The sequence below is a fragment of the Uranotaenia lowii genome, chromosome 3 (genome assembly GCF_029784155.1).
Source record: "Uranotaenia lowii strain MFRU-FL chromosome 3, ASM2978415v1, whole genome shotgun sequence".
NCBI lineage: Eukaryota > Metazoa > Arthropoda > Insecta > Diptera > Culicidae > Uranotaenia > Uranotaenia lowii.
The window spans coordinates 24928639-24941327 of record NC_073693.1 but is presented as its reverse complement, the minus strand read 5'-3'; the positions used below and the strand labels follow the sequence as shown (position 1 = coordinate 24941327).

The following is a 12689-nucleotide window of genomic DNA, read 5'->3' as shown; positions in this document are numbered from 1 at the left end:
TCTGTTTTTTGGGCAAGATTTCCGTTTAATTTCATTGAAACTGCTAGAAAGTAATAATTTCCGTACGACAAAGCTGAAGTTTTATAAAAATCTATGTATATTATAACTTTATGGAATAAAACAAAAGTTAGGGTTGCCATACTATGGAGGCAGTTCATCCATGAGACAAACTTTATCAAATCTATTTTTAGATCTTCAATTCTCTTTTAAGATGTTATTCAGAGCTTAGATTTTAAGGTTCAATGATAAAAATCATTTATTTATCCTATTTAACCTGTTATTTTAGGATGGAGGCATTTTACAAACATGATGGGGGCATACAAAAACACTCTATTATTCCACTATATAATCATTATTAAACCTCCACAAAAGCTTACATATGTTTAAATTCTTAAGTTCATTTGAATAAGAAACAAAAACCATTCTAGTTTTTGTTTTAAGCTTCTTTACGTATAATTTTTAAAAGTCGAAATATTACATCAAAATGTATCAAAACCTTGTATGATTTTTTAAATTTTTTTGAGTTTGTAAATTCATAAAATTCTTTCTTGCCTTATGTTCTAAGCGTATCACCCTCAAAATGCATTGGTCAGATATGCTGTCGAGTCAGCCATTTCATCAAACAGCCGTAGGGTCATTTAACCCGATAGGCCCATTTAGGAAACCTTTCCCCTATTTATATCATAATCGCTATCCTAGCATACGATGTAAGAACGAAGCTCCTATGATTGACTTAATTAATTTCAGGGTTATACCCGTTTGGTGCAATTCACATACTGAATTTTATGAAGAGGGGCCTCAGCTCTAATTTTTGACCCTCGTTCGGCTGTAAACTAAACTGGTATACAAACAATGGTCAAACTTTGACCGTCATGATAAAATTTGTCGAATTTAAAATCTTGACAATTTTGTCGATTTTGACATTAATGTCGATTTTGTAATTTTAGCCCTTATTGTCATGTTCGTCATTTTTTTTTCGAGGCTAATGCAAGCGCGCCTACCGCCTATCTTGCCTATGACGTCATGAAAAATATGACGTCATATTTTTGATCATCTTGATTAGTTATTGCTGGATATTGCTAGCAAGCCAAATGGACACGTTTTTCGGAGTGATCATGTTATGATAATTTTTTAATAAGCGTTGAATATGTGCATAGGCGTTGTTTATATCAGTCCTGATGATGCTGTCAATCCGTCGTTTGTTGCTCATCTCAACTGAGCGGCCGCTGTAGCTGATTGTTTACGTCCCAACGATCGACACATCTTGCTTGGTGATTATTATCAGCCGCTTCTGAACTGGTTAAAAATCCCTGCAAATATTGCATACCCTGATCCGGCAACTTCGGCATTTAGCACCTGTTCTTCGGCTCTCTTAGATGCGATGGATCTTCTGGGAAACCTACAGATGAATATGGTCACCAACTCTTGTGGTCGCACACTCGACTTAGATTTCGTAAACGAGCTAGATGGAGATAGTTGCATTGTTTCAACCGCAACGGAACCGCTTATTGAAGCGGATCATCATCATCCACCCCTACTCGTCACTCTGACTTACCCTGGTTTCACTCCGTTTGAAAGCACAGCTGGTACATGCTCACTAAATTTTCATAAAGTCAATTTTACGCAAATATCCGAAATATTGCTGCATATTTGTTTCCATCGGAGATGTTTTTGGGCGAGCATGAATCGTCCAACTTAGAGCAGACTTGCAACTTTTTTGCCGAACATTTTGCCAGCGTATTCAGTACATCGCACGCTTCGTCACCTGCCATCGTTGAAGCCCTTCAGAACGTTCCCAACAGTATGTTCTATTGAATTGACTTCTCGGAGGACGACATTAAAGCTGCTATATCAAAGCTAAAATCATCAACTTCTGTTGGTCCCGATGGAATTCCATCCAACGTTCTGAAAAAATGCCTTGATGCCCTGTGGAAGCCTTTCTTGACAATCTTCAACCTGTCTATTGACACTTATAAATTTCCAAGTGCATGGAAAAGGTCGTATATGTTTCCAGTTTACAAGAAAGGTAACAAGCACGACATACTGATTTACAAAGGAATCACTTTCCTTTGTTCCTGTTCAAAGGTATTGGAAATTTTGATGTCACAGAGACTTTTCACCGCTGCTAAGTCGTACATTTCTTTCGATCAACATGGCTTTTACCATGGACTTTCGACAAACACAAATTTACTGGAGTTTGCTTCATTTTGCATCCGTCCAATGAACAAAGGAGGTCAAGTCGACACAGTATTTATATACTGACTTTATATATAAGCTGCCTTCGATCTATATTGACCACCGTCTACTCCTAGCGAAATTATAACAGCTTGGGCTTAGAGACGGACTCTTGATTTGGATCGAATCATTTCTCACGAATCGTTTTCATACTGTGCGACTGGAAAATGCTGAGTCTTTTGTATTCCAGAATAGCTCCGGAGTACCTCAAGGTAGCAATATTGGACTTCTCTTGTTCTGTATCTTTTACAATGACGTTACATACGCCCTCCCGTCGGGCTGCCGAATGCTGTATGCTGAAGGTCAGTGAGTTGAAATGCAAAATCTTACGCGGAATCAGAGTCTGTTGGTTTGGAATTACACTTTGAAGAATTCCACGCTTGAACGAGTTTCCGTGGTTAAAGATTTAGGTGTAGAAAAATGACGTTTGAATATCATCGAAATCATGTCATTGCCAAGGCGAACCGCAATTTAGGTTTTATACTGCGAACGACCAGAGAATTGGCGAACCTACGCTGCCTACGGACTTAGTACTGTGCATTAGTTCGCTCGCACCTTGAATCGGCATCTATCATCTGATGCCCTAGAGGGATGAATGACCCTATAGATGTTAAAATCCCAATGATCAAATAAATAAAAAAAAATCTGATGCCCTAGTCTTGACAATTGTTGAACCGCTTACGAACTTCAAAGTAACGATGAATTTAATTTGTATTCTGTATATGATGTTAGATAAAAGTATTAGTTTTTAATAATCTCTGTATTTTAATTTCGATTTTTAATTCCTGACAAACTATTGGAATGCAAATATATTGTTCTTGCCATGCATTGATAGGTTTTTATGCCTAGTGCTTTTCCCATCTCATCCATTTAGACTTTTAGTTCAATGGAATAAAAAATGAATAAATAAATAAATAAATAAATAAATAAATAAATAAATAAATAAATATTATAAAACCTTTTTATTCAGTAACGCAACAAATATTTAAAAAACAAACATATTTTGTATTTTTATTCTTTTTCTTATAGATTGAAGGAAAAAAAAATTTTTTTAAGTTAAAAATCATTTTGATTGGGCAAACCAGTTTTGCAAAAACTTGAAAAAGGGTATAAAAATTCACACCAATGCACTTAAATACCCAGACACCGTCAGAACTTGTCGATAGTTAGGGTGATTTGCCAATCGTTGCACAGCTAAGCACATGATTTTGGTGTTTATGCTGTATTTTAGTCATTTCAACAAAATTCACTCGATTTTTTTTGTCGATGCGCTCATACAGGATTGGTCAACAAGATCCAAAGGTTCAAGTGTTTAAAAAAATTGACATAAAAATTTAAAAAATCATTTAAAACAGCTTGTCTTTGCCCAATAGTTGCACAGGCAAATTTTGCGTCGTGCATAATGTTGTCCGATTTTTTTCCAATGGTTGCACATTTTTAAAAACAGTCACCATGAGGTCGAATAGGCTGATATTTGTTACGGAAGCTTATTATGAGAACTTCTAGTTCAAATGCAATCTTATTTTTAGACGGCTTCTTATGAGGGGGAGAGGGGGGGGGGGGGGTTTCCATATAAACCGTCCAATGCACTTTCCAATTCCAATTCGGCCCAAAAACAAAAAACACAAAGCCGCCGGTTTGAGTGTCTGGAATAGCATTTATCACACATGAAGTTTTCTCAGAAACTCAAATCCACCTCTTAATTTACTCTTAATTTTATTTAATTATTTTACTTAATTTGCCTAGTGTTGAGACTTTTTCTTTATATGTCCTACCAACATAAAATTTTATGTCTTTAAAATCCCATAAAATGAACTGAAAGGTATTTAATGCTTAACTTTTAACGACTTCTAGTTTTTGGGATTAAGGGTCGTAGTTTTCCTCCTGTACAATATTCTGACAATATTAATAACAATATCAAGGGGATCGTTGTTGACATGGAATAAAATTCTTTTAGATTTGATGTCACGAAATAAGAGAAACAGATTTTTTCAGAACAGCTTTCAGATTCTTTGCATAAAATGTTGAGTAAATGCTCGGAATAAAGGATTTCAAAATAAATCTGATAAAAAAGTAGTCTCTCAAAACTAATGCAGTTGAGTTGACTTCGACACTTTTCAGACTATGCAAATTGCCCGACTTTCATATATACATAAGTTTTTTCAACGAGTTTAATAATTTCAAAAATTAATTTTTAAGATTTGACGGTAGAAAAATAAACTTATGGAAATATAAAGTGTCTTTGAAATATTGAATTAATTATTAAAAATCAACATTGAGTGCAAAAAATGTGAAAATTCTGAGTGGAAAAAAAATAATTTAAGCCCAGAATTTACTAAAATTACTAGTTAAACGTTAATATCCACTTATTCAGAAAAAAAACATGTCATATCAATAGACAATTCGAGTTGTTTTAGTTGCATGTAGTCAATGAACGTATTCAATTTTGTATAACAATTTGTATGCAAGAAGGCATATAGAAGAAATTCAAATTAGTTTGAAATGAATTTTGTTTTAAATTATTGATGTTGCCCATTCTTAAGATTAATTGTTTGCCAGCACGAGAAGAAGCAAAGTATTTCATGAAAAAAGTTATAACCATTTCGAAATAAAAAATCGTAGTCCATTGAAAAGTATTGTAAAATTGCAGGATTTGCTTTCTGAAGCTTTCAATAATTTCATGACCCGTTTTTGCGAAAGTTTTAAATCATCAATCAAAGCAGTATAATGCGATTCTTATTTTCAAGTTAGCTGTCAAAACACTAAAATTAAAAAAAATATTTACCTATTTTGAATTTTTTGTATGATAACGAATATCATTTCTGGGGCACAAGTTAGGTTTAGTTTTAGTTCACATGCAATGTATTGCAAGAACCAAGAAATATTTTAAAAATACAAAATTATTTTTTAAACTGCGACCCAGAGATGGGTCATGACTCAAACATTCAGTCAGTGAAACTTTTTTTGTAGAGAAATGAATCCAACTGTGTTAGATGAAATTTCAGGGACTAGATAATTATGTTTTTTGAACTTTCAGTACGCTTCTGAAGGTTTTTGAATGAAAATTTTTATTTTTCCGTACAAGCCTCTTTACTAATTCAAACCACGTTGTTAGAATTCAGGACTTAATCAATCGTTTCCAAAATTTTTATTACTATTTTTAGCTGTAAAAACAATTAAACAAAGTTACTAGAGGTATACGAATTTATAAATTTGAAATTTCCAAACAAATTTTGCAGCGGAATTATGTACAACAATAGGGCAGGAGGAGATTGAGCGGACCAATTGTTGCACGATCCAACATATTTTCTGATTAAGAATGGATCATTTTTTTTTTTAAATAATGGTGTTAAAATTGTCCAACAAACGTTTCGTATAGAGAACTGATAAGAAAAATGTTTTGTTCTGGCCTAAAACCTTATTTTCCGTAGAAGGAATGTTAAGGTTTTTGTTAACAATTAGCACAAAAACCGCACGAAAAAAACAAGAAAAATTAAAACTGGCGTAAGATACACACTTACCAGCAGAAAATATCACAAAAGCCTAATATCATCTGAAAACATTCCGAATTACATGATTCAGTATTATTTTTGAGGAAAAGTTGAAAAACAGCTGAAATATTGGCAATTTAAGTCATGTTGTGCAACAATGGGTTAGGGGACAACGATTTGCAAATCACCCTACCTATAGAAGTAGGTCTAAGACCCATAATTAATGATTTGACAAATCGACCAATAGCTATACCTTCTGTAAGAAAGGCAAAAAGTAGAAACGTTTGTCAACAACAAGGAAACCTGGATCTGAGGAGAAATCGAAAACCGAGATTCACAATGACCTACAGGAGAGTGGCAAGCGCAACCCCTGCCTCTTCGTTCGAGATTTTGCCAATAACTGGGAAGATCGTCTACAATCGTGCCTGAAACTAAAAGATGATACGGACTATCGATTTATAAGAAGGTAGTGACTAAAAAACGCATCGATAAACAAAACCTTAAGACAAAAACAAGATCTCGGATGCTGTATACGATATTTTTGACCAAGTTGCATTTCGTGGCAAGGCAGACTTCAGAAAGCTTCCTAGACAAACATATTACAGCAACTGAAAGGGGGAAAGGTGGCAATCATTTTCAAGTATATTACACCATCAATGTTTAACGAGAAATATATCGTTTGTCAAGCTATCTGTACCTGTGGCTTGAAAAGCGTCATTCTCGCTACAACCGAGACCGTCAACCAAGAAAATTACGTGAAATTACGTGTCTTTAGAAGCGTTTGCTGTCTTTCCTGAAGAAACATGATTTGTGTATCTGTTTTGACCGGATTTGGCATTCTGCCGTTATGATAAAAATGGCCATGGAGTGGTATGCTGCCAACAACATTCAGGTGGTGTTCAAGATTAAGGACGCTTTTAATACACCAGAACTTTGCCCAACTGAAAAATATTGGGCAATAGTTAAGCAAGAATATCCAAAAAAAAAAGGTTAGCAGGGAAAAACAGTTCAAAGCAAACTGATGTTCTGCGGTGAAGAAAGTGGATATTTTGGACTAGGTCGACTGGAATGTTCACTGAGTATTTTTTCCATCTTTTATACATATTAGATTTCAAAAAGAAAGATACTTTGATTTTTTTTTATGAACAAGTAATCGATCTACACGCAATTTCATCCATGGCAATGTAGATTTGAAAATATTCTTAGCCTTTAGAAATCCTATAATTTTTCAGAACCTCTTGAAAAGTAAAATGAAAATGTCATCTAAACTCTCAGAAAAACCTTCATGTGAAAAATGTTCCGGTTAGTAAGTCAATTGTACTCTGATAGTGAAATAGTCTCACATGTTCCATGAAACTTGGATCACATTATGATCCTGATGAAAGAATTGGCCTGAAACAGATTCCCAGAAAAACTACCACCGCCGCCTTGATAGCAACTTACTTTGATCTGTTCGAGTCGCCCCCATCCATCCCGATTCCTCCTCCGCCATCCTCATCCAGATCGCTCTCCCTCAAGTGGGTGGTGTTGTGTATCAGAATCCGCACTTGGCGTTCCGTCGTGCTCGTCGTTGGCGTCCTCGAGTAAGCGTCCTTGTCATAATTACGCGTAAGTGGTCTCGTCCTGCTGCTGCCGCCATCATCCGGGTTCGGGTCCTCCTGAATGGCCGCTGAATCCGATGTGCTGCTACTTCTGTTTTGGCTGCTGCAAAGTCGAGAAGGACATGACATGACAATCGAATGAATTGAGAGATTGAATTCATCACACGCCATGCCGGCTGCTGAATGTTTTGGCTCAAAGGCTTTCTGCTGCACAATGCACATGACGGCACGGTTGGATAAAACCAAAAACAGCGATGGCTTGGCATGTTTGAATGGTGGTTTAAAGAATGGAAGTTTCATCATTGTCGGTTGAGTGGATGCACTTCAGCTGATCAAATAACAATAAAAATGAGTTCGTTATATGCTGTGCCTTATTCAAAAAAATAAATACTCTCTTTTCAATTTCTTCAGAACTAAAAAATGTTTTAGGTAATTGATATTTATTATTTAAAAAAATTGGCATCAATAGCTTCAATCAAGAATAAAATACGCTAATCACTCGTTATTTGGACGCTGTTGGGACCGAATGAGGGGCAATTGCCTCGGTTTAGGGACACCCTCCGAGAAAATACATTTTATAAATTAATAAAAATCAAAAACTAGAAATAAAACAAAAAATTAGAAGTTACCTTTGTAGTTGCTGCAACCGTACTTCTTTCTCTGAGTCTCCAGTCTGAGAATCATTCTTGGTGGCCATCTGCTGATGGGATTGATTCCAGTGGCTGTTCTCCTGTTGCTCCGGTAAATCATAGTCCGGAACATCTCCAGACCCTCCGTCACCGTCGACATCCCGTTTGTGAATCTTTTTCCTTCGCCTCCGCCGATAACGCTCATACATGAAGACCTTTTCATTGACCAGCACGTTCCTGCCTCGAGTACTCGATGCCATCAGAATGTCCCCTCGCCTGCTCACTTCCGGCCACTGGGATTTTCTACGATGATGCCGTTGGAAGTCTTCTTGACCATCTGGCTGGGTGCGTCTTTTGACTCGCTCCAAACGGCCTAGAATCTCAGCTCGGGCTGCCGGAGATTGGAGGTGCAGCGTGTTGTTGTTAATGCCCAGATGAAGCGCTTGTTGTCTAGAAAATTAAAATAAGGTGTAGGAAATTGAGATTTTTTATGCTGAACATACTTTCGACTGTGATTGAGCATTAGGATGTTTCAAATTATATCTTTGTTTCGAAGTCTGCGCGAACTGTGAGTTACAATTTTCGAGATAAAAAAAAGATTAAAAATAAGTTTTTGATTGATCAGTACCGTCCATCGGTTATTGAGATTGGTGATAAAATATAAATGTGTTTTCACCTCCGTCTTAAAATAATTTGTTTTTTTTAATGTTTAAATTCATGCTTAATTTTGACTGGTTGAACCAGGACAGAGTAATTAAATTCATAAGGGGGCCTTAAATGACCCGACTTTTGAAAAAAGTAATTAACTGCAGGCTAGAATGATCCTATGTACCATGCCAAATTTGGGCCAGATTGGACTACGTGAAGGGTTCGCTCAACGAGCCTGAAGTTTGTATGGAACACTTTAAGACATGTTGTCACAGATGGACAGATGTACAAGCTCGATCAAAAAATTCTCAGAAACTTGTTTAAAATTTAAAATGCTCTCATTTAAAGAAGCCGTTTAAAATTGACGAAAAACAGTGCCATCTATCACTTGATTTGTAACTTTTCAACGGCACAATAGAAGGCACAGTTTCTAGATAGATATTTCAAAAGTAAAAATTTTTCGAAATAAACTTAAATATTTCAATTAGATGAATTATTTTATATAGGTAAGAATAACTTTAAGCTGAAAAAGATAGCATCGTCAATTTTTTTCACTTCAGAGACTGCCTTAACAACAAACAGATGTAGAAGCTTAGATATTTAAATTTTAGAAACCCGTTTAAAATTTCAAATGCCATCATTTAAACATCAATCAAAGAAGTCGAATCAGCTATTGAGGTACCTCATTTCCAAAAGAATGGAAAGCTTCAACTTGTTGTGGCGGTAAATTTATCTGGTTCATGTTACCTTCATCATTTTTACTGAACCAGTTATTTGATTCAGTTGATCTTAAAATTAACAGTCTCATGCAGCAATACCGATTCTAAGCTTCTCTCAGCGGACATTTTTACGTATCATATTTGTTACTATTAAGTTCAAGTTTGAATAAATTAGGAAAACAGGATTAGGCAAAAAAAATTAATTATCCAAATCATAAATGTTTAAGAAACTTAAACATCGATTTGCTCGAAACTCGCAAATAGTAATTCGACCCCTTCAAAATTGACTAATTGTTTGTTATTTTGTTTTGCTTACATTGCACTTCCTTTTGACAGTTCTCTTCGGTTTCCTTGGAAACATTTAGTGGCTAAATAAAAAACATAAATTTGATTCAAAACGGTAATTGGGACTTAACACAGGTTTCTAGGCTTAGCTTGTACCTCTGTTCATCTGTGATTTTGTCCGGGAGGAACAGGAAAATTAAGTTTTCATTTTGTCCCTTAAAACCGATTTCTTTTGAATGCGGTTTTTCTTAAAGCTTATTTTGATGAAAAAAAATTCATCAAAAGACCGCTTTTCGATAAGAATTAAGATAAAAATGTCATTAAGCTTCAAAAATGGGCCAACATTTTTTAGCATGGTTTTCATCACTGTTTACGTCAAAATGTTCACTCGCCCCGACCGGAACACTCCTTTTGAAATGCATACCATTTATGTCAAATAATGACCAATTCAAACTATTTTTGTTGCGAACAAATGCAAAATATTCAGATAAATATTGAATTGTTGATTATATTTACATGATTGTTTAGGACAGGGATGAGCAACCTTTTGAAGCATGCAAACCCTTTACGGCGGTCCGCACTCAAAATAATATCAATAATTAGTTAGCAGAGCTTTACGTCATTTTTTTAGCGACAATTTTCTTAAGAAAACGAAACATCAATCGAACACCGTTTTTTTAAATACAAGGTGAATACAAGGTAGAAATAGGTACCGTAATCCGGGGTAATATTGATCACTTTTTTGAATACTTCTCGATTATTTTTTCCGTTAAGGGGAATGTGGCATTTTTTATATTTTTAAAACCATCACTGGACTCCTATGAACTTAAAACATAAATGAAGAAACTTAATAGACTACTTTCAATTTGATTTAAAAATCGTTTTCATCTCTGTTCAGAATTTGATGCCTTGGGGTGATATTGATCAGTCTCTATTTTGACGGTTTTAAAGAGTTTTTTTAATCATAAAGGGTACAAAGCACCATCATAATATTTACATATGCTAGTTTATCAATTTAACCTTATTTTTAATGTTTTAATTCAAAAATAATAATTTTTATTCGTCCAATACGGGCTTACTCTTGGAAAATATCCTCCTTATTTTTAAAATATCAAAAATTTATTATTAAATGACTATAAAAATAGCACTATAACTGTTCATATACAAATAAAAAAAAAGTTGTTCTTTAACATTCAGCAACCCATTTGCTTCTAAATGCTTATTAGTATAATCAGTAGAGCTGTTTGTTTGCGAGCCTAGGAAAAAACGATATTTTAAGATTTTGAAATTGAATTTTTACTAACATAAAAAAATTCAAATACAAACAACACAATTTTGCCTATTTGATACTCAATTAATAGGCTTTCAATCGTAGAAAACAGTTTTCAAAAATTCAAACTATAGACTGAGTTATTGATGATAATGTGGAAAAGTTTATTGATGGTCAAATTTACCCCGGTGATCAAAATTTCCCCGTTTTACGGTACTTCACTAAATCCTGATTATTTTGAAATCATTTAAATTTTTCAATCGATTTGAACTTTCTTGCGAAACAAAAACATAGCTGAAACATACATGAACTTCTAAACAAAAACATACCTTTTTCCTGTTATTATTAAAAACAATTTTTTTTAAAAGCTCTTTCTGAACTTCGTTTGAAAGTTTGAATCGTTTTCTAAGAAAACAATTTTTTTTGTTCGAACTTATGGTTCTATTTGTCATCACTTCAATTAAAAAGTTTTATGGGGCTAAATTACAGCGATAACTAAAAGTGAGAAAATTATGTTTTTAAGAAATCACTGTCTGAGCGATGAAACACGTAGGATCGTTATTGAAATTATAAACAGAAAATCCTTTTATATCTACTTTTTTTTTTAAGTTTTTTTTTTTTCATAATTTCAATTTTGTCCTCGAAAGCCCTTTTTTTCTTCAAACGATAAAAAAATGTTTTTTTTTTTAAATTGAAGTTCCGTATAAGATCATTGCATTCAATGTAATATTTTGAGCAAGGTTTGCGAAATCACAGCGAAATTTATAAATTCAAAACTTGTTTTTAAAAAAGCTTTGTCAAAGTTACAGTAAACATTCTTGATTCTAGAATCTTTTAACAGATTTCATGGGTTTTCTTAAATTCTGTTATCTCTGAGATAGGCTTTCTGTAGATGAGTAAAGTAAAACCTATGACTACTTGCTAATTTTAAAATAGAGTGACTCAACTTATCGAAGTTGAGCATGATTTTTCCCTGAATTTTCGGATTTTTTTTTTACAATTAATCCATATATATTTCAATAATTATTTTGTAAAAATTTACACCTTTTCCATATAAAAATTTTTCTCTCTTTTTTCTGTTGATTTGGTGTGATTTAAATTTTAGAAATTGATGCGTTTGATTTTTTATAATTTGAAAACAGATTAAAATCACTTGTGAGCGGTACAAGCGTGTTAAATATTTACTGTGATAATCTATAGCCTTACGATGTTTTGTTCGCTCTCCCAACCCGCTTTGATGGATTTGAATTTCTAAGTGGTCGTTAAATATTTAAGGAAACATTTAATCTGACCAGAAAAAACTCGGATATTATTTTTTGCCAATAAATAAAATTACATGTATATCTTTAAAGGAAGGAAATAAATGCTTAAAATGCTAGAATAAGTTAACAACCTGAGTAATTGTGGGGCAAATGCATCTACACACAAGAGAAATGCATATTTGACCAAGTTACTGACATAGCTTTTTTTGGTTGGTATGGACCAATATTTTTTTATGATTAACAATCTATCGTAGAATTTCAAATTGAGAAAAGCTTCGCGGGCTGCATTAACATGCCTCGAGGACCCCATGTGGCCCGCGGGCCAGGGATAGCTTATCCTTGGTGTAAACACAATTTTTTCACTGAATGAATCACAGAAGATTAGTTTTATGATCAAAACAATTTTCGTCCAACGAAAAACTTTTTCGCTGAAAATTTTTTTCTGGCATTTTTTTTTAAATTGCATAACCACTGGGGCTAAGGAACTTGACTTCCAGTACTTCTTTCGGTTGTAGTTTAACACACGTCAAACACTTTAATAGCTACATT

General features: G+C 34.1%; 1 protein-coding gene across 3 annotated transcripts in view; it reads right to left on the bottom strand.

Moving 5' to 3' along the window:
• Nucleotides 1-12689, bottom strand: part of LOC129757748 (uncharacterized) — a 104004-nt gene that overhangs the window by 24171 nt on the left and 67144 nt on the right. For all 3 annotated transcript variants that reach the window (XM_055755039.1, XM_055755040.1, XM_055755041.1), the window contains exons 3-4: nucleotides 7957-8406; nucleotides 7170-7430 (exon numbers count right to left, since the gene is read on the bottom strand). In XM_055755039.1, the coding sequence (XP_055611014.1) occupies nucleotides 7170-7430; nucleotides 7957-8406 (711 nt within the window). The remainder of the gene's footprint in view (nucleotides 1-7169; nucleotides 7431-7956; nucleotides 8407-12689) is intronic.